The 26,589-nt window shown below is 35.6% G+C and overlaps 1 protein-coding gene across 3 annotated transcripts; it reads left to right on the top strand.

The window, feature by feature from the left end:
* Positions 1 to 26,589, top strand: LOC114037295 (single-stranded DNA cytosine deaminase-like). 3 transcript variants are annotated; one of them, XM_027854122.1, is made up of 5 exons: positions 1 to 86; positions 9,871 to 10,541; positions 12,425 to 12,476; positions 23,159 to 23,347; positions 26,551 to 26,589. In XM_027854122.1, the coding sequence occupies exons 2-4, from the start codon at positions 9,879 to 9,881 to the stop codon at positions 23,338 to 23,340; spliced, it is 897 nt and encodes a 298-aa protein (XP_027709923.1). In that variant the 5' UTR covers positions 1 to 86; positions 9,871 to 9,878; the 3' UTR covers positions 23,341 to 23,347; positions 26,551 to 26,589. The 3 variants fall into 3 exon arrangements, with proteins under 3 accessions (XP_027709923.1, XP_027709924.1, XP_027709922.1); XM_027854123.1 differs by lacking the exon at positions 26,551 to 26,589 and having other exon boundaries at positions 9,871 to 10,427; positions 23,159 to 24,240; XM_027854121.1 differs by lacking the exon at positions 26,551 to 26,589 and having other exon boundaries at positions 23,159 to 24,240.

Genomic DNA, 26,589 nt, shown 5'->3' with positions numbered 1-26,589 from the left:
TTCTGAAGTAAAACTGAACAAAACTGAACAGATCCAGCTGTTTTAAGGAAGCTACAGGTCGGAGAAGAATCACCATGGTCTAAAAGGTCAGTTTTGTAAAATAATGGTTCATTGATTCTATACCAAGACAAACTGACATACAAGAAGAAACTGGGGATTCTTAGCTAAGAGAGAAGATGAAGTGGGATATGATAGCTGGTTTTGGATTTGAGTAACTACTAAATGGAAGAAGAATTAAATTGCTTATCTTTACTTCAGATAACAGAATAGGGAGTAATGGATAGAAATTACAACAATTTAGGCTTGATGTAAAGAAAAACTTCCTAACAATTAGAATTTCCAAAAGTGAATTGCTTTGCCTTGGGGGTTGAGTTCTTTATCATGGAAGATTCTCAGGGAAGGTTGGATGACCACTTGGGGTTTTATGTAGAGGGGAATCCCGTCCCAGTGGCAGGTGAGAGTTTAACAGTAACAGTTAGGCCAAGGCATATGCCAAAAGAAGGAGAAGCCAGTTATGGAAACGGAACCAAAAGATAAGATGCCTTCAGGAGAAATATAGTTTTCAATAAAGACCAGAAGGTAAAAAGAATGAGATCTGGGATGAGGGAGAATCTTTTTTTTTTCTTTTTTTCTTTCTTGGATAATTTACTTATTTTTAGTTTTCAATATTCACTTCCATAAGAGTTTGAGTTTTAAATTTTCTCCCCCTCCCCCTTTTCCCCCCCCCCCAAGATGGCATACAATCTGATATAGGCTCTACATATACATTCATGTTAGACATATTTTTCCATTAGAACTACTGGGAGGAGCCACGAGAATGAAGCAATAAAACAAAACAACAAAGGAAAAGGAGAGCAAATAGTATGCTTCTATCTTCATTCAGACGCCATATTTTTTTCTCTGTGTGGATAGCATTTTCCATCTTGAGTCTTTTGGAGTTGTCTTATATTCTTGCATTGCATTGCATTACAAAGTCAGTCATCCCATAACGTGGCTGTTACTGTGTACAATGTTCTCCTGATTCTGCTCACTTCATTTTGCATCAGTTCATGTAAGTCTTTCCAAGTTTTTTTAAAGTCTGCCTGCTCATCATTTCTTATAGCACAATAGTATTTTTTAATTTATTTATTTTGATTTATCAATAATCACTTCCATATGCTTTTGAGTTTAAAATTTTTCTCCCCCTTCCTCCCCATCAGTCTCCCCAAGACAGTGCTCAATCTGATATAGGCTATACATATACATTCCTATTAAACATATTTTTGCATTAATGATGTTGTAAGTAAAAATTAGAACCAATAGGAGGAACCACCAGAAAGAGGAACCAAAACTCAACAGAAAAGAAAAAAAATAGCAATTCAAATTCCCTAGTTCTTTCTTTGGATGTGGCTAGCATTTTCCATCACGAGGCCTATGGAGATGTCTTAGATCCCTGTATTGCTGGGAAAGGTTAAGTTAATCAATATTAGTCATCACACAATGTGGCTGTTATTGTGTACAATGTTCTCTTGGTTCTGCTCACTTCACTCAGCATCAGACCATACGAGTCTTTCCAGGTTTTTCTGAAGTCAGCCTGTTTATCATCTCTTATAGCACAATAGTATTACATTACATTCATCTACCACAACTTGCTCAGCCATTCCCCAATTGATGGGCATCCTCTCAATTTCCAATTCTTTGCCACCACAAAAAGGGCTGCTATGAATATTTTTGTACATGTAGGTCCTTTACCCATTTGTGTGATCTCTTTAGGATATGGCCCTAGAAGTGCTATTGCTGGGTCAAAGGGTATGCACATATTTATAGCCCTTTGGGCATAGTTCCAAATTGCTCTCCAAAATGGTTGGATCATTTCACAACTCCACTAACAATGTATTAGTGTTCCAATTTTCCCACATCTTCTCCAACATTTATCATTGTCCCGTTTTGTCATGTTAGCCAATCTGATAGGTGTGATGTGGTATCTCAGAGTCATTTTGATTTGCATTTCTCTAATCAATAGTGATTTAGAACATTTTTTCGTATGACTATAGATAGCTTTAGTTTCTTCCTCTGAAAACTGCCTGTTCATATCCTTTGACTATCAATTGGGGAATGACTTGTATTCTTATAAATTTGACTCAGTTCTCTATATATTTTAGAAATGAGGACTTTATCAGAGATACTGGTTGTAAAAATCCTTTCCCAGTTTTCTGCTTCCCTCTTAATCTTAGATGTATTGACTTTATTTGTGCAGAAATTTTTCAATTTAATGTAATCAGAATTGTCCATTTTGCATGTCATAATGTTCTCTATCTCTTGTTTGGTCACAAATTCTTCCCTTCTCCATAGATCTGACAGGTAAACTATTCCTTGCTCTTCTAGTTTGCTTACAGGATCAGTCTTTATATTTAAATCATGTACCCATTTTGACTTTATCTTGGTATAGGGTGTAAGATATTGGTTATGCCCAGTTTCTGCCATGCATTTTTCCAGTTTTCCCAGCAGTTTTTGCTAAATAGTGATTTTTTTTTATCCCAGAAGCTGGGGTCTTTGGATTTATTAAACAGTAGATTAGTATAGTCATTGACTGTTGTGTCTTGCATACCACCTATTCCACTGATCCACCACTCTATTTCTTAGCCAGTACCAAGTAGTTTTGATAATTGCTGTTTTATAATACAATTTAAGCTCTGGTATAGCTAGGCCACCTTCCCTTGCATTTCTTTTCATTAGTTCCCTTGATATTTTGGACTTTTTGTTCTTCCAGGTGAACTTTGTTATTTTATTTTTTCTAGCTCTATAAAGTAATTTTTTGGTAGTTTGATTGGTATGGCACTGAATAAGTAAATTAATTTAGGTAGAATTGTCATTTTTATTATATTAGCTTGGCCTACCCATGAGCAACTGATGTTTTTCCAATTATTTAGATCTGGCTTTATTTGTATGAAAAGTGTTGTATTGATATTGTTCCTACTTTTGTTTTGGCAGGTAGATTCTCAAATATTTTATAGTGTCTACAATAATTTTAAATGGAATTTCTCTTTCTATTTCTTGCTGCTGGGCTTTGTTGGCAATATATATAAATGCCAATGATTTATGTGGGTTTATTTTATATCCTGCAACTTTGCTAAATTTTTTTATTATTTCAAATAATTTTTTACTTGATTCTTTAGGATTCTCTAAATATACCATCATATCATCTGCAAAGAGTGATAGCTTTGTTTCTTCTTTGCCTATTCTAATTCCTTCAAATTCTTTTCCTTCTCTAATTGCTACAGTTAACATTTCTAGCACAATATTGAATAACAGTGGTGAAAATAGACATCCTTATCTCATCCTTGATATTACTGGAAATGCTTCTAGCTTATCCCCATTGCATATAATAGATGCTATCTATTATTTTAAGGAAGACTCCATTTATTCCTATACTCTCTAGTGTTTTCAATAGGAATGGGTGTTGTATTTTGTCAAATACTTTTTCTGCATCTGTTGAGATGATCATATGATCTCTGTTAGTTTTGTTGTTGATATGGTCAATTATGCTTATAGTTTTCCTAATATTGAACCAGCCCTGCATTCCTGGTATAAATCCTACCTGATCATAGTGTATTATCCTCAAGATAAGTTGTTACAATCTCTTTGCTAATATTTTATTTAAAATTTTTGATTCTATATTCATTAGAGAAATTGTTCTATAGTTTTCTTTCTCTGTTTTGGCTCTTCCCAGTTTAGGTATCAGCACCATATTTGTATCATAAAAAAAATTTGGTAGGACTCCACCCATTTTCCCAAATAGTTTATGTAGTATTGGAATCAATTATTCTTCAAATGTTTGATAGAATTCACTTGGAAATTCATCTGATGATTTTTTCCTAGGGAGTTCACTGATGGCTTGTTCAATTTCTTTTTCTGAAATGGGGTTAAGTATTTTATTTCCTCTTATGTTAATCTAGGTAATTTATATTTTTGTAAATATTCATCCATTTCACTAAGACTGTAAAATTTATTGGCATACAGTTGGGCAAAATAGCTCCTAATTATTGTTTTGATTTCCTCTTCATTGGTGGTGAATTCACCCTTTTCATTTTTGATGCTCATAATTTGGTTTTCTTCTTTCTTTCTTTTAAATCAAATTAACCAAATGTTTATCTATTTTATTGGTTTTCCTAAATAGTGATTTTTTCATAATGGTTGTTTTTTTCATAAAACCAGCTCTTAGTTTTATTTATTAATTCAATAGTTTTCTTAATTTCAATTTTATTAATCTCTCCCTTGGTTTTTAGTATTTTAGCTAATTCAGTATTTAATTGAAGATTTTCAATTTGTTCTTTTTCTAGTTTTTTTAGTTCCATGCCCAATTTATTGATCTCTTCTTTCTCTATTTTATTCCTGTGAGCATTTAAAGATATAAAACTTCCCCTAATGACCACTTTCGCTACATCCCATAAGTTTTGGTATGTTGTCTAATTATTGTAATTCTCTTGCATGAAGTTATTGATTGTTTCTATGATTTGTTGTTTGACCCATTCATTCTTTAGGATTAGATTATTTAGTTTCCAATTACTTTTTAGTGTATCTTTCCATGGCCCTTTATTACATGTAATTTTTATTGCATCATGATCTGAAAAGGATGCATTTAATATATCTGCCTTTCTGCATTGGACTGTGAGGTTTTTATGCCCTAGTACATGGTCAATTTTTGTGTAGGTGCCATGTACTCCCAATAAAAAGATATATTGCTTTCTGTCCTCATTCAGTTTTCTCCAGAGGTCAACCATATTTAACTTTTCTAAGATTCTATTGATCTCCTTAACTTCTTTCTTGTTTATTTTGTGGTTAGATTTATCTATTTCAGAGAGGGGGAGGTTGAGGTCCCCTACTAGTATAGTTTTGCTGTCTATCTCTTCCTGTACCTCCCTTAACTTCTTTAAGAATTTGGCTGCTTTACCACTTTGGTGCATTTATATTTAGTAATGATATTACTTCATAATCTATGGTACCTTTTAGCAGGATGTAGTTTCTTTCCTTATCTCTTTTATTTAGATCTGTTTTTGCTTTTGCTTTATCTGAGACCAGGATTGCTACCCCTGTTTTTTTTTTACTTCAGCTGAAGCATAATATATTCTGCTCCAGCATTTTACCTTTACTCTGTGTGTATCCCTCTGCTTCAAATGTGTTTCTTGTAAACAACATATTATATGATTATTGTTCTTAATCCACTCTGCTATCTGGTTCCATTTTATGGGAGAGTTCATCCCACTCACATTCTCAGTTATGATTATTATCTGTGTCTTCCTCTCTTTCCTATTCCCCCCCATCCGTTTATGCTTTTTCTCTCCTTTCTCCCTTTCCCTCCTCTGTAGAGTTTTGCTTTTGACCACCTCCTCCCTCAGTCTGCCCTCCCTTCTATTAGTCCCCTCCCTTTTGTTTTCTCTTTACCCTTTCTACTTCCTATAGGGTAAGTTAGATTTCTGTACTTAACTGGTTATGTTATTCCCTCTTTGAACCAAATGTGATGAGCGTAAGGTTCAGACAATGCTCATCTCCCTCCCTTGTTTCCCTCTACTGTATTTGGTTTTTGTGCCTTTTCATGTGATATAATTTATCCTTCTCTGCTTCTTCCTTTCTTCTTCCCCCAGTACAATCCTTTTTCACCACTTTTTTTTACCATCACACTTTTTACCATCACATCAAAGTCAAATTAAACCTGCTCTCTCTGTCTAAGTATACCCCCTTTTAAATGTCATAATGACATTACAATTCTTAAGAGTTACAAGTGTTAGGGGCAGCTAGGTGGTGCAGTGGATAGAGCACTGGCCCTGAAGTCAGGATGATTTGAGTTCAAATCCGGCCTCAGACCAAACAATTGACACTTACTAGCTGTGTGACCCTGGGCAAGTCACTTAACCCCAATCGCCAAAAGACAAAAAAAAGAGTTACAAGTGTCATCTTCCCTTGTAGGGATATAAATAGTTTGCCCTTATTAACAATACGTTGTTGTTAATTTTTCTTCCTGTTTACCTTTTTATGCCTCTCTTGAGTCTTGTATTTGAGGATCAAATTTTCTCTTGAGCTCTGGTCTTTTCATCTGGAAGGTTTGGAAGTCTTCTATTTCACTGAATATCTAGCTCCTCCCCTGAAAGATTATGATCAGTTTTGCTGGGTAGTTGATCCTTGGTTGTAATCCAATCTCCTTTGCCTTATGGAATGCTGTACTCCATGCCCTCCAATCTTTTAATGTAGAAACTGCAAGGTCCTGCATAATCCTGACTGTGGTTCCATGATATTTAAATTGTTTTTTTTCTGGTTGCCTGAAGTATTTTCCATTTGATCTGGTCATTTTGGAATTTGGCTACAATATTTTTTGGCATTTTCAGTTTGGGATTTCTTTCAGGAGGTGATTGGTGGATTCTTTCAATGAGTAATTTAACCCCTAGTTCTAGGACTTCAGGACAGTTTTCTTTGATGATTTCCTGAAGGATGTTGTCCACTCTTTTTTCCATCATGGTTTTCAGGTAGACCAGTAATTTTTAAATTGTCTCTCCTGGATCTATTTTCCAGGTCAGTTGTTTTACCAATGAGGTATTTTATGTTTTCTTGTATTGTTTCACTCTTTTGTTTCTGTTTGACTGATTCTTGCTCTCTCATAGAGTCATTCGCTTCCACTTGCTCCATTCTAACTTTTAATGAGTTAGATTAGATTTCGTATTAGATTTTGTAATTTTTTAAATTTCATTTTATTAAGTTCACCCATTTTATCTCTTGAATAGAGAGGGACATGAAACTCAAGTAGGCCTGCCTTTCTTCTGTCTCTTAAATTTTGGCAATCATCCTATCCAAAATTAATAATATTCTCATTGTGATTAGATAATAATTTTCAATATATGCATTCATGTTTTAGTTTTAATTTATTATAGCCTAGTGTTCCAAAGTCTTTGCTACTTACTAGTAGATGTTCACACCAGCTTTTATATACATGCTATAAATTCTGACTATAATAACTGATTTTGCCAATGACAAGCAGAATCACCCATACCTGTCTGTGAGATTATGAGTATCGTATCTCTTCCATATTCCTTTCTTTTCCATAACAATCCAGCTTTGGCAACCATTGGGCATTCTTTTCACTCCTTCCTTTGCATTCTTATGAAGCTGCTTCCCTATGATGAAATTAAAATAACTCATATTTGTATAGTACTTTATGATCAACAAAGCACTTTCCCCACAAAAAATCTTGTGAAGTAAGTAGTCCCCCCCATTTTATATATGAGCAAAGTGAGGCTCAGAGAGTTTAGGTGACTTGCTCAAGATCATACAACTAGCAACCATCAAGCTTGGACTCAAACATATATCTTTCGACTGCAGGTCCAGTACTATTTCCATTACAAAACATATACAACAACCCCTATACTATGCTGGAAGTTAATACCTCCACCCTCACCCATCTCATGTCAACACATGGGCTTGGGAATGAGCCTGGATCAAACACATTTGAAATATCTATATTCACTTCTTTACCACACTAGGGCCATAGTGGAGTCCATCATATTATTGTTCTACAGTTAGAACCCATTATTGATTAAATGAGCTTTTGTGGCCAAGCCTTGTAACCTAACCACCATTTATAACACTAGTTCTACAAGAAAATGTCTTCTTAATTCCAAAAGATTTGCGATGAAAAATGCTAACCACATCCAGAGAAAGAATTATGGCGTCTGATGTAGATTGAAGCATACTATTTCCACTTTTTTGTTTGTTTGTTTTTTCTTTCTCATGGTTTTTCCCTTTTGTTCTGATTCTTCTTTCACAACATGATTAATGTGGAAATATGTTTAATATAACTGTACATGTATAACCTATATCAGATTGTTTGCTGTCTTGAGGAGGAGGAAGGGAAGGGAGAAAGGGAGAAAAATTTGGAACTCAAAATTTTACAAAAATGAATCTTAATGAATTAAATGAAATTAATGAAATTAAATGAAATGAAATGAAAATAAATCTTAATGAATCAAAAATGAAAATTATCTTTACATGCAATTGGGGAAAAAAAGAAAATACCATACGAAAAAAAAAAAAAGAAAATATCTTCCAAGTTCCAAACAGAAATTTTAGAAGTGAATGTTTAGATCCTAATATGTTCATAAAATGAGAGCAGTCTATAGAGGTAAATGACAAATACTAGTAATGAGAGTATAGAGGGGGAAGGGTTAGGATCTATGATTTTTATCAGTATAGGGAGTTCCCAATAGACACTTGCTTCACTGAAAAAAATCCATAATTCTATGTAACAGGCTTGAAGAGTTAAGGTTCCGTTTCCTATCCAAGTTAAGCATCCTCAGTTCCTTCAAATGATCCTCATGTGACATGGGCTCAACACTCTTCACTACACTGGGTTACCCTCCTCTGGAGGGCCTCATTTCTCAATTGTGATTCCCAAACCTGAACATAATACTCCAGATAAAGTCTTATGAGAGTGCAATAGGACTTCTTGTTCAGTCATTTTCAGTTGTGTCCAATTCTTTGTGACCCCATTTGGGGTTTTCTTGACAAAGATACTGGAGTGGTTTGCTGTTTCCTTCTCCAGCTCATTTTAGAAATGAGGAACTGAGGTAATCAGAGTTAGTGACTTACCCAGGGTCCCACAGCTCATAAGTGTCTGAGGCCAGATTTGAACTCAGGAAGATGAATCTTCCTGACTCTAGCCCTACCACTCTGTGTCATCTGGCTGAGATCTGCAGTGGGACTATCAACTCCTTATTCCTGAAAGCTAATGTAGCCCAAAATTATATTAGTTTTGGACTGTCATCATACTCATTTTTCATATTGAGCTTTTAGTCGATCAAAATCTGCTGTTTTCAAACAAGCTGCCTTCCCTATTTTGTACTTGTGATATTGATTTCTTGTAACAAAGTAAATTCCATCTTATTAGATTCAGCCCCCTCAGTCTAGACACTAAGCCTTTCATTAATTATTCTCATTTTATTTTCAACCACTCTTATTATATACATTTATTATACATATAAATATGTATTATGTTATATAATGTACATCATATAATATATATTTATGTTTCTTAAAGAATTTAAAAATAAACTTAAGAAATTTCAATGGCAAAGACATTAGTATTTTTGATAACTTTTCGCTTTGGAACTTTTCATGAATCAAAAATAGCTGAATAGACAGATTAAAAAGCTTTATACTTTAAAATTAAACCTGCTGTTTAAAAAAAAACTATTTTAAAAAAGCATTGGTTTTAGAATTTAAAGGAATCTTACAGACCAACTAGTTTAACCTCCTCATTTTATAGGTGAGAAAATAAAGCCCTAGACAAGTATGGGACCACCTAGGTGGTACAGTAGATAGAGAACAGGGCCTGGAACCAGGAAAACTCATCTAGCCTCAGACACTTACTAGCTGTGTGACCCTAGTCAAGTCACTTAACCCTCCTTGTCTCAGTTTTCTCATCTGTAAAATAAGCTGGAGAAAGAAAAGAAATGGCAAATCACTCTAGTATCTTTACCAAGAAAACCTCAAATCGGGTTACGAAGAGTCAGTCCCGAGGAGTCAGACACAGAATTGAACATGACTGAAATAATTAAACAACAACAACAAAAGAGAAGTAAAGGGACATGCTCAAAGTCACACAGTTATTAAGAAGTATCAATATTTAGAAATCTTTCTTTTGGCTAAAAATTCAAACTAGAAAGATTCACTTGCATTCATATGATTTCTCAGCCTCATAAAATGTCTCTTATAGTAAAAATTGTAATGCCAGGGAAAACAACTTTAAAATATTGCTAAAAGAAAAGGATATATTCAGTGAGAGATAATGCATTTGACACTCAATATCTTGTTTTTGCCTTCTAATATTTTTTCTCAACTTTTTAGGTTAAAAGATGCCTCTGAGGTTAAAGAAAGAAATATCTGAAGAGGAATTCTATGGATATTTTTCCAATATAAAAGTATCCCACCAAACTTTGCTCTGCTTTAGTCTGAAAGAAGACGATAAAACACTTCGGAAATTATGGGGCCATGCTTACAATAATCCAGGCCAATGTCACACTGAAATCCTAGTTTTAAGGGAAATAGAAGAATATTTAGCGGCAAATATTCCCAACACTACAAAGTACAGCATTACCTGGTTTCTTTCCTATAGCCCCTGCCGCTGGTGCTGTGATGAAATAACCAATTTTTTAATGAAGTCCCAAACCAAAATTGAATTTAACATCAAAGCAGCAAGGCCACATTATTTTGATAATGATGACAATCAAAAAGGTTTAAGAATGCTCAAAAGACTGGGAGTTCTGATCAAGATGATGGAATACAGTGACTATGAAGAATGTCTCTACTTATTTGTGGATCCTTGCACCAAGTTCATTTCATGGCCAGATTTAGAAATGCAAAGTATAGCAAATAAAACGATATTTCATCATTTATTGGCCCAGGTATATTTTATATTAATCATAAGTGAGATAAGGGTTATCAGAGAAAACAGCCTCCAACAAATAAGCACCTACTATGTGAAGAGATCTATGCTAGATACTGGAGGAGAGACTAAGGTAAAATAAAAAAACAAAAATAAACTCTGATCTCCTGGGGCTCACAATCTAGTAAAAAAGATTTGGTATATACACACTTTTCCAAACCTGTGACTTCATCAGAATGAGGAACTCCAAGTATGGAAACTCACTCTATCAGTATAGATCATCAACTCATCAGTAATTCACAATCTTGAGCTGTCTGGAGCACTGAGGTTGAGTGGCTTGGCCATCATCACTCTTCTAGAATGTGTCAGAGAGAGGGTTGATCTCAGTTTTTTTGGTTTTTTGGTTTTTTATTCCAAGGCCAGACTTCTATCCATTATGCCACACTGCCTTTCATGTATAGATTACTCTGATACAGAAGAATATATGAGTAGCATTTAGAAAGATGCAAGGCAAATGCTGAAAAGGGTTGAGGGATGGGAGGGAATTGTTATTGACTGGGGCAGTAGGAGGTATAGGATCAGGGAAGTCAGCATGGAGATGACATTCGGATACTGAAAGTCCTTGCTTGGATCTCCCAACTTCTGAATGTGAAGTAAACCCAAAAACAATACTCCACCTCAATTTTCTCCTTCTGGGTTGTCCATAGACACCAAGATCATAGAGAATTGTGTCGGCCTAAAAGGATATGAGATGGTATTCTGCATGTCCTGGATATGAAGTTTCTTTCACATATCCATCCATGCCCCAAATCATGTCATCAAAAAATAATGCTTTCAACTTTTGTAAATGACAACAAACTGGCTAATATCAATTGCCAAGGCCCTTGGGAAATGAGATTGGAATTCAAAATGACAGCAAAAACTTTTATGTGGTCAAAGTCAAATGACTGACTCTAGATAAGGGTGGGAAAAAGGCTTATGGAGATATAAGACATGCCAGATTATTTGGGACACAATAGCAATAAAGAGGAGAACAGCATGTAGAAAGTAAAAAGCAGGCTTTGCATAAAAATAGTGAAGGAATCCTAAGCATTGGCCAAACTCATACAATGTCAGTATCTTCAGAATGAAATAGAAAACTTGAAAAAGATCACAGGGAACAACAATATGGAAAGACATATATAAACCGATGCAGAGTGAAGTAATCAGAATCATAAGAATAACTCATATAAGAACATCAATATTATGAAAATGAACAATTTTGAGGATTTTCACAAACTGACAAAGAATGAAATGAGATCCAAGAAAACCATTTGCATAATAACAATTCAATTAAAAAAAACTTGGAAAGCTGTAAGGACTATGATCAATTCAATGACCATGACCATTGATGACTCCAGAAAACCAAAGATGATATTATCTATTACAAAAATTGATGGATTTAGGATGCAGAATAAGATATGTACATATATATACATATATATATCTACATACATACATACATATATATAACAGAGCCATTAAGGGAATATGTTTTGCTTGGCCATGCATAAGTATTACAAGAAATTCGTTATACTTTTTTTTCCCCACTGAGTAGGGGATGGGGTGGGAGGAAGAGAAAATAGATTTCTGTTCATTTTTGTTAACGGAGAAATGAGGGAGGTACTCCAGATGTGGAATGTTGTGTGCATTTTTAGATAAGGTCACAGTGTTATTAGTTTTCCTTAACTCTTACTTTGTTATGAGAACTCCCATGAAGTAGAAGTAATCTGTAAATGTATATAATACAAAAACAAAACATATCAATAAACTTTTTTTGAAGAAAAGGAAATTAAAACTTACAGAGAAATATTAAAGGGCTTAGAATCATTTAGATCATAAAAGAGAAGGCTTAAAGTTAATAACAGGATTTATATAAAGAGGATGGTGATTAGTTATTCTCTCCTCTTTTCATTTCATTGGTATGTTTTAAAATCATGCATGTTTTCTTAATAATTTTTAATTTGTTCTTTCCAGGAGGACAACAGATTAGACAACCATTTGTTTTCAGCTGATGATTCTTCTCCAGGTAAGGTCAACAAATTAACAATCCATAATGTGTACAGGAGTGAATTTAAAAAAGGAAATGTGCCCTAACCATAACAGGAAGTCACCATTCACTCAAGCTTAAGTGGAATTTTCCCCAGATATATATCTGACATATATATTGTTATATATCTCCTAAGATATATATCCTATGTTCCTGAAGCTATATATGGAGCGATGTAAATTCCTAGAGAATGATAACTTAACTAATGAAATTGGCATTATGTATGAGGTTGATAGAGTTTTAAATACATGTTGTTTAGTAAATATTTCTGATGATAACCATATGGGCAGTGACATCTCTTGACTATAGCATCACTTATAGATTTGTAATTAATATAAGCGCATCCATCCTTGAAGAGTTTCAAAAGCACTACAAGCCAAAGGCTAGAATTATTCATGCAAAATTTCTTCTATAATTTAGAAAAGATGAGAGAGGGAGCATATGTATTACAGTGACAAGGACTTATGATATAATGAGGTGATTCTTTCTTTACTTAACGATCATACCAAAAGAAAGTGATAACACTTGCTTAGATACTTAAATGAAACAGTGATTTTATCTAAGTGGCCATTCCCTCCAACGGTAAATCTACAACTTTTCCATGTCTTCTTCTTTTATGTAATACTAGTCAATATTCTAATACGTGTGTGTGTGTGTGTGTGTGTGTGTGTTTGTGTGTGTGATGGACCCTTTTGGCAGTCTATGGAATCCTCAAAACAATGTTTTTAAATGTATTAACAAAAATATGAAGGATTACAAAGGAAATCAATTATATTGAAATAGTAAAACCAAGATCATGGACCCCAGGTAATGAGACTCTGCCCTAAAGAATCCACCTCGTATACTAGATGACTTTCTCTTAATCTTTTCACATTTTAACCATGTCAATGTAGTAGCTGTCTACTACCTTTCATTCTCACTATGCATTATTTCCTTTCCAAGTGATATCTTTTAAGCCACTTAACAGTATTACCCATTTTATAGTTCTTTGATCTTCACAAAACACTTTACATACAATATTTCTTGATCTCATTTACACTTCTTCTACTCAACTCACTGTTAGTAATTGGCTATAGCCTACTTACACAATTCCCATCTTTCAATTTCCCTTGGATACACAGACAATTTTGATGTTTTCAAGATCAAAGTACTCCCTGATTCACAAACGTATTGCCTCACTAGAGGACTTTAAAGTGTAGAGGTAACAGAAGTACTAAGTGGTCCATTAATGTATGAAATAATAAGATTCAAATTAAATACTGATTTTAAGTCTAAACTAAAATCTTAACGCTGTTTGCTAAAATCATCAGGGAAGAAGCAGAATATTACTTAGAGTCTTTTAAGACTTGCATTATTAATACAAACCATTTGTTTTAAATAGGTTATAACTATTAAAGTCATTAGAACCACAAACAAAAGATAAAGTGTTTGAATTCCCACAAGCATATTGAAATACATACATTTTGCAATTCAAAGAAGGAACCCAAATCCAGTCAATACATTCCTGTAGTAAGACATGTAACCAAGGCATAGGACCTCATTTAAGCTAACATGATTATTATCCTTCAAAATAGTGGTATAAATGGAATCACAAGCCATAAATTTTCTAATCGTTCTCCCTGCTATGGGCATTAGCCAATATTAAGGAAGAAAAGAAGGAAGAGAGGGAAGGAGGATGGGAGAGAAGGATGGAGAGGGAGGGAGAGAGAAGAAAGAAGAAAAGGAAAGAAGGAAGAGAAGGAGGGAAGATAGAAAGGAGGAGGGAGAGGGAGGAAGGAAGGAAAGGAAGGAAGGAAAAAGAGGAGGGACGGAGGGAGGAACCAAGCATTTATGTAAGTACTATGTGCCAGGCACTATACTAAGTACTTTCCAAATAATATCTCATTAGATCATCCATCCCAATAACCCTCCAAGGTAGATGCTCTTCCTATCCTCATTTAATTGGTTTGCAGTTGAATTCAAAGATGGATAAGCTGTCTAAACATCACACTTGTAATACTGCTATCTTTGGAAATTCATGCCATGGGATTGAGTGATAAATGATACTACAGCATTAAACAGTCCTTTTGGTATTTGGGTGACAGAGCTCCCTTAGACTGAGTCCAAAACAGGTCTGATTTACGAAGCATGCATTTTCCTTCTAAATAGAAAAGGGTTATATGACCATTCCAGTATGTACATTATAAATATTTTAGTTGTTTTGCTCAAAGAGTATGGTATTAAGATAGAGTCACACATGTTTGGTTTTTCTAATTTTAAACAGGGAGGCTAGGTGGTAGAGTGGATAGAGTGTTGGACCTGGAGTCAGGAAGACCTAAGTTCAAATCCTGCCTCAGACACTAGCCAGTTGTGTGACTGAGAAAGTCATCTAATCTCTGTCTGCTTCAAGTTTCCCCATCTGTAAAATGGGGGTGATGATAAAAGTACCTACCTCTCAGGATTAAATGAGATATTTGTAAAGCACTTTGGAAACCTTGAAGCACTACATAAATACTAGCCAACAAAAATAATAAACATCAAAATTTTCAGGGTACCAGAGAATTGGAAAGACAAGTGAAGGCTATAAATAGGCTACAGTCAATTACTAACAGTGACTTGAGTAGAAGTGTAAATGCTACCAAGAGATATTGTATGGGGGCAGCTAGATGGTGCAGTAGATAGAATACCGGCTCTGGATTCAGGAAGACCTGAGTTCAAATCTGGCCTCAGGCACTTGACACTTACTGGCTGTGTAACCCTGGTCAAGTCACTTCACTTCATTGCCTAGCAAAAAAAAAAAAGAGAGAGAGAGAGATTATATGTATAGTGTTTTGTGAAGATAAGCTAATAATAATGATAAGAATAATAATATTGGAGTAGTGATGTGCACAGCTAAAGAAGGCCTGAATCTGTATAAATAGAGATGCAAAGTTACCAATTAATGTTGTCTAATTGAGTTTTTTTTTAAAAGACCTAAAAATCTAGCTTGTTCCCTATAAAGAAAGGAAAAGAAAACAAAGCATGGTGACTTTTCTTAGGCCTAAACCACCAACTAATTATGCAGGTGTGCCCTAATACTAAATGAATAAGACACAGAAGAAACATTTATCTGAAAAAAAATGATAGCAATTCTTTTGGTCCTGACCTATGATTCATTGGTATAGGAAACTATCAGTGAAAAAACTCCCTCTATCAAAGCAGATCTGCAACCAGGCTTCAATTTATAGTCTTAGGGAGTTATCTGGGGGTACCCAGAGGAAATGACTTCCCCAGGTCACATAGTTAGTGTGTGTCAAAGATAAAACTTGTCGCCAGTTCTATAGGCTCTGAAGCTAGCCCTCTCTATGCTTCACCACACTGCCTAATCATGGAGGAAGAGAAGAAGTAGGAGGAATCAGCCACGAAGGAGCTAATTCCAAATTTTAAAAATGGCAGAACATCAATAAGGTGATAGTGTATAATGGAAAGTATGGTGGATTTAGAGTCAGAAGACATGGATATGAATCCCAAATCTGATGAAAACTGCATATGTGACCTTGGAAAAGTCACTTAGCATCTCTGGTCTTCAGCTCCTCATTTATAAAAATGCCTGGGTAGGACTAAATAACCTGTAAGTTTCTTCCCAGCTCTAAGTCTATGATCCTATGAGAAGCAACAAATGATAGGCAGAAGAGTGAAACATAACCTTGAAACATAAAGATGGACAATGATGAGCTAAATCAATGTTTTGGGAAAGCCATATAGAACTGGGTAACTGGGAGGTTACTGTGGAAAGTTTCAGCTTGTGTGAGTTCTGCTTGTCATCTATCTGCCTTTGACTGTCTTGCCATAAAGCCATAGCCACCAAGAAAGGAGCCTGTTTTCCTTCAGCCATAATAAGATCATTTTCTTCATTTTTTTCAGCAAACAGCAGAAATTCATTTCAGTCTAACAAGCATTTATTAAGTAACCTCTATGTGCAAGACACTGTTAGGCACCTGCAGAGTTTAAAATTGTCTAATCTACAATAAAAGAAACTGAGTCAGAGCTCTGAGCCAATGGCACTTTATAAAAGGGTCCATGGGCCCCTCTAATGAAGTGGACCTCAGATCTTCTTCACAATCTGAGATGCCTCTGGTCCCCAGGACCTTGTTTTCATAGGGTTTGATACCCAACTATGCAAAAGAGGCATGGTAAAATATAGAATCTCACTGGTTGATAGACCTTAATCTTGAGGGCCAAAAATTAAGATGCGTATGTCAAGAGTAACTGAAGATCACCCATGTTGGGTTTGGACATGGAATTTGAGTAACAGAGGATAGAGATATCTTTATCAGCATTCTTACGGTTGTACAAGTGAGCTTCATAACTGGTAAACAAGTAGTGAGCATTACATTAAGCTTTGATGCCTACTATGAGAACCTATCTTATGTAATTATCCCTATATGATTTATGTAAAATATCAGACTGATTACTACTAATTTGAAGAGTAGAGGTCCAAATGAATCATACCTTACACACCAAAGATCCTGAGACAAAATGAAAAGCTGCCCCTGCCTTCCTAGAGCTTACAAGTAAGCTCTATAGCACCCTTACAGAAATCATATATTATTTAAACTGAAAAGTACTTTGCATTAATGGGACCTTAAGCATCAATTCCCAAAGGTGTGCCCTTCTGGGAAGTATTAGAGAAGGTTACTCCACCAGCTACAAGAAATTTGAAGCGCATGTCTGTACAAACATAGGTTGGTTGTTAAATACAGTCTCCATCCTTTCCCCTCCGTTATCATGGCAAAGTAGACAGAACTCCCAGCCTCTGCCCTCTTCCAAGCACTACTCCCATCCCTTATGTGTTGTGGCCTCATTTCCCCCTTAAAGTTTCTCTTTTGTTGTTCATTTTCATTTGATTTCAACTGCATAAAAATATTGAGAAAGAATGAAACTCACATAATGATTCTCCCTAAGCTCCCTATACCCCTATGATGAGAAATGACCTCATCTACATTTGCTATTTTTAAGGTTTTTTTATTGTGTCCCTAAAATCTAGCACATTGCCTGGAAAACAGTAGGTGTTTAATAAATGCTTGTTGATTAGTTGGTTGCTTAGGTGGTTGTTGAAAAAATTAAACAATTATTGTTGTTAAGTCATTTTCAGTTGTGTCCAATTCTTCATGACTCCATTTGGGGTTTTCTTAACAAAGATACTAGAGTGGCTTTGCCATTTCCTTCTGCAGTTCATTTTACAGATGAGGAAACTGAGGCAAACAGGGTTAAGTGACTTCCTCAGGGTCACACAGCCACTAAGTGTCTGAGGCCAGATTTGAACTCAGGAAGAAGAGTCTTCCTGACTCCAGGCCTAGCACTCTATCTACTATGCCACCTAACTGCACTAAGCAATTATTCCCAGGTTTAAATTATGAGATAATCTTTAATCCTTGGAGTAAATCTTGTTATATTGTTTTAAAATAAATTTTCTAGTAGCAGAAGGTCAGTGCTTCTAATTAGAGTAAGTAGGGAATCATCTGTGAGTTATTGACACAATTCTAATGCAATGCCCTAAAATCTCCTACTGCAGAGTAAATTTCAGTGATGATTCAGTTTTCAAAATCAAGCATTATTCTATTATTCTAATATCTCACTTTTGAGATGACATTAATTCAAAATTTATAACTTTTCTGGGCTGAGATTAAGGTCACCTTTATACTTTGGGGAAAGATAGGGCTTGGTAAAGTACTCAAGAGCATAAATTGAAGTGGGATATTTAACCTATTATAGGAAAGGGGAACTCTGTTCTCAAAACACATTGTGTGCAAATGGCTATAACTATAATGAATGAATTAATAAATACTTCAAGAGGACTCAGCAGGACCCTAGGACAAATTGCTAGTCCACAGTCTTAATTATTACATATACTTGAAAGTAAAACTTCATTGTTTATTGGTGTCTTATTTTTAATTTTTAATTTATTTCATTTTTAAATTATGGAACAAAACAAGCATTTCTATAACATAGTTTAATTCTGTAAAGATGATTGTACATGAAACTGCAAATCTATCTACAAAAGACATATTAAGGAAGACACTATCTGAATCTGGAGAAAGAACTGATAAATAAACCTTCATTTCAAAAATCTATAATTCAGATTCTCCATAGATCCAAAGTGAATAAGCAAGGTTTTACAATGTGATGTGATATAGCAATCAGTAGTACTGGGAAATTTCAGTGATAAGCCATCTCTGAGCAGTCATCAGATGAAATCTAGCTGTTGTCATGATTTCTTTTAACATGATCATACCTATATCTGGAAACAATTTGATAGAAGAAGAAAAAAATGACTGAGTCTGCTCTTGGAGAGGCTCAGAGGTTAAAGTTAAATGCTGCCATTGGAGAAGGAGGGACAGAGAGAGAAAATTATTTTAGTTGCTTTTGAAAGCCCAGGGAAGATCTGACCTGACCTACCTTTCCTTCTGGATGCCATGAGCTATCTTTGAAATTAGGCCTGTAGTGGGACCGCTGTGTCCTCAAAAACCCAGAGCTAACCAAGCAGTCACCAAAATAGGTAACTATTTGGTCTTCTCCCTCCTGCAATCCCAACGTACAGACAGGGCATTTTGACACATTTGAAAATGTAATGTGTTGTACTTGCCAAAAGTAGGACACAGGGTCCTTGACAGGATGATTTATTTAAACGTACTATACCAGAGCCAGCCTTACACAAGTTAAGTAAGGGAGCAGCTATGTCCGTGCCCCTCCTCCCAGAGTCACAGCATAGAGGAAATCTGAAACAGTCTCAACCTTTCTGTCTGGATAACTCTACTGCAACAGGGTAGGCCTATACCACTGTACCAAGGGAGATTATCCATGGATGTCCACTAGGGCAGATTATTACATGCATTGTCAGAAGGGGTCACTGACTGTTTCGGGTGTTTTTCTACATAAATATTTTTCTTTGTCACAAGAGAAATTTCAAAGGAAAGGGGAAAGGATGGATGGGTGTTGGTGAGAAGACTTTGAAGCAGATAGAAAAGGCATCCATAAATGCATTTTTAAAAAAATAGAGTACAGCTCCAATGAGTGTCCTGTCCTTACGGGAATAGGTCCTACTCCCTTAGTCACAGTAAGAGGTCAAATCACAGACTGGAAGCAACCTTAAAGATCATGTAATCTAACCTACTCATTTTATACATGAAAAACTGAAGCCCTAAAAAGTCAAATGATTTGCCTGAGGTCACGCTACTAATTAATGACGGAGCTAAGAATAATACAAGTCTTCGGATTCCCAGAGGTCCCATCCAGTTTAGTGTCCTTGGGTCATCAGGTCCCATAGTATATGATGCCATCTGTCTGTCCCTCTCCATCTGTCTGGCTAGCTGGCTGGCTGTTTTTCTTTTTGAAACATAGACTTTCCCAAGGGAAAGGGGAAAAAAAGGAAAGGGAAAAAAAAGAACTGGTTTCACTTTCTATCGCCTTTTAAATGTGCTCTTCCCAATGCAATGGCTATGGTTTTGTTTTAACTTTATAACTGAAGGGGTAGAGTTGGATAATAGTCATAGTTGTATTCATCATAATTCATGTTCAAATTGTTATAAAGAGTTATGTTATCATTAAGAATAACTCACAGCACCTATAAGTTACAAAATGCCTTGTCTCACAGAAGCCTAATGAATCTTGACCATCTTGACACAGTCAGAGCCAGGATTCAATCAATCAGTAATAATTTGTTAAGTACCTACTATGTGCTAGCCACGCAATAGGTATTGAAAAAACAAAAACCAAAGTAAACCAGTCCCTACCCTCAGGGTGCTTATACTCTAATGAGAGTGGAATCCAAATCTCCCGATTCCCAAGTCCATTTTTTTCCTTTTATGTTACTATACCAAGGCAGTTCTAGAGCCTTTCTTAGAGAATATATCATACATTAAGTATGCCTACTATATGCCAGCCAGGTAGGGATACAGAGACTAAAATGAAACGGTCCCTTCCCACAGGGAGTTTACATCCTCCTCTACCCACTTTACCATCTAGCCATACCATCCTCAGACAGTATGCCCTACATCTGACTCTGTACTTTTGCACTAAATATGTCTGGCGTGTTCTCCCTCATCCCATAGCCTCAGAGAACATTTAGCTTCTTTCAAGACCATGATAAAATGCTTTGCTTTCAATCATTTCAGTCACATTCTACTCTTCATGATCTCGTTTGGGGTTTTCTTGGCAAAGATACTAGAGTGGTTTGCCATTTCCTTCTCCAGCTCATTTTACAGATGAGGAAACTGAGGTAAACAGGGTTAAGTGACTTGCCCAGGGTATGAGGCCAGATTTGAACTCAGGAGGATGAGTCTTCCTGACTCTAGGGCCTGCACTCTATCCACTGCATGATAAAATGCTACTTTCTTGTTTATTTATTTATTAATTTTTAGTTTTCAACATTCACTTCCATAACATTTTGAGTTCCAAATCTTCTCCCCATCTCTCCCCTCCCTCCATCTCAAGAAGGTGTGCAATCTGATATAGGCTCTACATATACATTCATATTGAACCTATTTTCACATCATTCACATTGTAAAAAAGAATTAGAACCAATGGGAGAAACCAAGAGAAAGACGAAATGAAAACAACAACAAAAAAGACAAATGTGCTTCGATCCTTTCCGTATTCAGACTCCATAGTTAAAATGCTACTTTCTACAGGTCTTTCCTGCCCACCTCCCTCCAGCTCCCAACCCCTTTCCTACTAGGGTTATCTTTCACCTCCTCTGTGTATATATTGTATATACCTATTTTAAAGTACATGTCATCTCCCCCAATTAATCCTTGAGGGCAAGGGCTTTTATTTTTTATTTTTTGCATTTTCTTTGTATACACAGTGCTTGACACAAGGTCTGCCATATAGCAACACTTAATAAATGTTTATTGATTGATTACCAAAGAAGACCATATATAAATTTATACAAAATAAATTGCAGGAATGAGGGCAAAACTATAGTTGGGAGCACGAGGAAAGATCTCTAGTGGTAAGAAGTGGCATTTGAGCTAAACTTTGAAGGAAACCAAGGATTCTAAGAGGCAGGAAGGAGTTCGATCTGAGAGGCAGGAAGGAGTGCATTCTAGACTGTGGGGACAGCCTGTGCCAAAACACAGGGAAAAGGAAATAAAATGTTTTGTATAAGGAACAGGAAAAAGCAAGTTAAGCTGGATTATAAAGTTGCATGAAGGAAAGTTAATATATAAGCCCAGAAATCCCAGAAAGATTTTGTTATAGCACAAGGTCACTTGTAAGGCCATCCTGTGTCATGGACAATAAACATGGCATTAGAGTGAAGCTTCCGTGAGACTTCTGAAGAGCAAAGGGAATAGTTGCTTTAATTTTGGCATTTAAATAATTAAAGATGTTATTGATACCTGCTCCTTGGAAAAACATTTTAAATCAACAATGTATGTATATTCTCTTCCACAGAAAAGAGCATGCTAAAGGAAGAAAAAATATTTTGCATTCAAATTCTTCTAATAGCAGGCTGTTGTTAGGGTGTGGCTCAGAGGACATGAGCTTCCCCAAGAAAACATAAGCCTTATCCTGCAATGACAATTGCTCCTTCCAGCTGTTCATAACCAACCAACCCACTGGCTTCACTGTATCTTCCAAGAAATCCAGCTACAGAAGGCAAACATTAGGGTTATCCATTTGAGCTAAAGAGATGTAACCCCTCTAGTCCTGACTGTCTGTCTCTACTTAATGATGCTTGAGCTGCAAAAAAAAAAATGCCTTTTAGAAAGATGAAAGGGCAAATATATATTTTCAACCATTCTTACTTTTTGATGGTATGAGTAGTAATCTTATTTTGCCAGATTTTATCATCTCTTTTTAAAAAACTTAATTATGTATACTCATAGAATCACAACGTGCTTCAAATACAAGTCTCTAAAACAGGTAATTAGCTGGCACTTAGAAGCAGCCTAACTAGATTGGAATTAGGATTATATTTTATTTAAGCCTGCACGGTAGATACTGGGCAATGTTAGAATATGCAAAAAAAAAAGTTCCAAGTTCAAGTTAGATCTCAATACTTTAATGAATATGTGATCTCATCAATGTGGTCGCTCCCTTCAATGATATGTATCATAGCCCATCCAAGCCCATACTTTCAGATATTTTATGTTACTTGTAAATGTCTTTCTATAAATCCTCCACAAAGGAAACACCTGATACTCATAAAGTTTTCCTCCAGTTCTTTGAATGTTTCATGGGTACCTCTAGGCAGTGGAGAATTATTAAATTATTAAAAATACTAAAATACTTTGTATGAGGAGGGGCGTAAAAGATCCCATTAAGGACTTATGTAACCAAAAAAAGAATCAAGTTTGTCACACAGTGAAAGTGAGAGACATGATGAATAGTTTGCACTAATCCAAGTTATTAAGTCAGTATCAACTAACTTATTTAATTTTTTAAAATTAAATTCTTCTAATCACCTTATTTAATTTTTTTTTTTAAAGCAGATGAACCTTTACACACTAGCCTGGTTAAGTCCAGTGCCAAATGACTTTGGATCCAATGACTGTCACTATCTAATGGTGTGCTTGGAGCACTTTGTTCAGGGAAAGAAGTTCTGTTTGAAAAAAGCAAAATTTGATTTTGAATATGCAAAATTTTCACTTGAGAATATGGTCAAGATTATACTAATCATTTTTTAAAATTCATTCCAGTTCACACTGGATCAGCATCTGATTTTGAAAGCCATGTCTTGATCAAGAAGGTTCCACCAGAAGATCCTAACAAAACACCAGACAAGAAATATGAGTTTTCAGATATAAGAACTCCACAGAAAACACGTTTTCCCCAGAGAACAAGAGAACTTGGGAAAGAAGTCAAAAGAAAACTCTTTTAAACAAGCGGTACCACAATTTATTTTTTCATTTTCCCCCCAAGAACTACAAATATGTCATTCCATGTTTTTAATCAGTTTTACACTTTATTTGTAACTTCATTGTTTCCTCACTTGGTTAATTATGTTTAATGATTTAGTTTGAAAATGTGGACAATCAAGGGGATCTGAACATTATGGAATTCTGTAACCTTTGATATACACTTTGCTCGTGCTTTCTCTTTCAGCTTACCAACTTATATTCCAACTCCTGGGCACCCATCCTGCCTATTCTTGAAATTGCTCTTTTCTTCTTCTTGCATTTCCTATATGGTCCAGATAAGAGTCCCAGGACAGTGGTTGCCAGATACAGTTCCCCTTCCCTGCACTTGCTTTAGCCTCTGACTGAATTACTTGTAACATTGTTAAAAAGCAAGGCATTATTTGAGAGACCCTATTGGTGAGTTTAGTAATGATTGCCTGAGATTAGAAAGATCTGCAGTGCCTTGCTTAGGACTGGATAACTTTTAATACTAGAAGTTGACTGGTTCTGGGCTGTGACTTTTGCCAACTCATGGTACTAAAAGCTATATTAATACCTTCACTTTCGGCCATCCTCTTGCATCAGTCATCTTACCTTGGACAGCAGCTCCAGGTCTATGTCAGGGATAGGAAGGAATCTTGTAGCAGCAGACTCCAAATTCAACTGTAGCATTCCTAAAATTTGTAACAAGCACCTTCCTGATATTTTCCCCTCCTGATATTTTTCCACTACATGGAACCCTGTTAGCTACCACCCAAAGTAAACTATGCAGACACAATCCAGTGTTTGGGAATTCTGAGGGCTAGACATGGTTATGTTGATGTAAAACATATATGTTTCTGTTGAGTCACCTTTCCAATGAATATCTCTGATCAAACAAATAAATGGCGTGTTGACTCTTTTTTTTTTTGTCTCAAACCCAAACTTTGAGACAAAGTCCTATTGGACTAGTATAGCAGAAATAGTTAGCACCTTGTTAGTTTTGTTAGGAAGATGGAGAAATTGTGTTGAGGGTATCATTTTAAAAATTTTCATGGATGATCATTTATATTTTTAATTGAAAATTGTTGGATTAGAACTCAAATTCTGAGTTAACGCTATGTTTCCAGTCAAAAAGTGACCTTTTCTATTATTTCTGGAGTATAAAATTCTATATTATTATAATCTGGTTTAGAGGTAGTTAATCTTTTTTGTGTCATGGTCTCATTTCAAAGTCTGGAAAGCCTATGGATTTTTTTCTCAGAAAAATGTTTTCAAAGGGATAAAATACATAGTATTGCAAAGGAAATCAACTATATTTAAATACAGTTAACAAAATATTTTAAAAACTAGCTCACAAATCACATGTTAACAACCTTTCTGATCACCACTGATTTTGAAGAGTTCTTTCACATCACTGGTACTTATGTATAGAAACTAGTAGAAAAATTAAATAGTCACAGATTGACGTCCAAGGTATTATGGAGATAAAAGCCATCTTCCACCTTAGAAAAGGATTTTCTTCTATCTACAGAAACATCTTTGAGAAAGCTAATTTTCTGATTTAATGTATCTTGGGACAAATCTTTTCAAAACTGTTTCCAAGACTTTAAGCCCTCCTCTTAAACATTTATTTGTGGTATTAAAATTGTCCAACCTACAATAAAAGAGACTGAGGCAGAGCTCTGAGCCAATGGCACTTTATTAAAGGGTTCATGGCCCCCTCTAATGAGGTAGACCTCAGGTCTTCCTCACAATCTGAGATACCCTTTTCTTACATGATCTTATTTTCATAGGGTTTGATACCCAAATATGCACAAGAGACATGGCAAAATACAGATTCTCATTGGTTGATAGATCTTGCTCTCAAGGACCAAAATGTCATATTAGCCTGGGTGGGAGGTGGGGGTGTCACAGGCTGAGTGAAGCATGTGGCATCTCCACTGATTAAGTGATCATAAGATGGTCACCTGCTCGTGTTGGACAAGAGAGAACGGTCCAGAGGTACAAAAATAAATTGAAGGACTTTCCAAGGCATCCCCACATGCTGGGTTTGGACATGGAATCTGAGTAAAGCAGGATGGAAACATCTTTATCAGCATTCTTGTGGGTGTCTAAGTGAGCCTCATAACTTGGTAGTGAACATTGCATCAAAGTTTGAGGCCCACTATAAGAACCTATCACTATATGATTTGTGTAGAATATTAAACTGATTGGAATAGAGTAGGGATCCAAATGAATTATTTCTCACATATTCATTCAAGTAACAAGAATTTATCAAACTCAGAGTTGTGTAATTAAGTTAAAGAGGCAATGCTAAAGTGTATAGAGACATAGATATATGCAATGCTATATATCATATACATATATGATATATCATAATATATCACATCCATAGACACATAAAATGCTGTATCAGAAAAATTAATTGGATTTAAAAAATAGGGTGGAGCCAACTCTAATCAGTTTGCCTAGTTACTGTTAAATTTTCAGGGTGAGCACTTATACTTCAGAAATCAGCAATCCTTTACAAATCAGGGCTTGATTTACTTTTTGTTGTTCAATCATTTCAGTCATATCTAACCCTTTATGACACCATTTGGGGTTTTGTTAGCAAAGATACTGGAGTGGTTTACCATTTCTTTCCCCAGCTCATTTTATAGTTGGGAAAATTGAGGCAAACAGGGTTAAGTGACTTGTCCAGGGTCACGCAGCTAGTAAGTATCTGAGGTCAGATTTTAACTAAGGTCCTCCTGACTCCAGGCCCTGAGCTCTATTGGCTCCACTTAGCTGACCTAGGGCTTGATTTATTGTTTTGCTAATTGTCTAAACTTTTAAAAGTCTTAATTAAGCAGATTAAATTTCAAAGTATATGTTCATACACTCTTCTCCCTCCAGCCCCAACACACACAAACACACCCTGGTTATTAAACATTTACCAGCACACCCTTGTATTATTTGACAAATATTGCTTGATCTAAGCAAGAGTATAGGATGAAATCTTCATTACACTGGAAGCCTGGCAACCATAGGCTAATGATAATAATAATAATAATAATAATAACAACTAGCATTTCTATAGCACTTTAAAGTTTGTTGTTCAGGTTGTGTCTTTGTGACCCCATTTGGGGTTAGTTTTTTGTTTCTTTGTTTTTGTTTTTGGCAAAGATACTGAAGTAGTTTGCCATTCCTTTCTTCTGCTCTTTTTACAGATGAGGAAACTGAGGCAAACAGGGCTAAGTGACTTACCC

The sequence above is a fragment of the Vombatus ursinus genome, unplaced genomic scaffold (assembly GCF_900497805.2).
Source record: "Vombatus ursinus unplaced genomic scaffold, bare-nosed wombat genome assembly UNPS02010304.1, whole genome shotgun sequence".
NCBI classification, from domain to species: Eukaryota; Metazoa; Chordata; class Mammalia; order Diprotodontia; family Vombatidae; genus Vombatus; species Vombatus ursinus.
The sequence above is the reverse complement of the archived record's forward strand: the minus strand, read 5'-3'. Positions and strand labels throughout refer to the sequence as shown.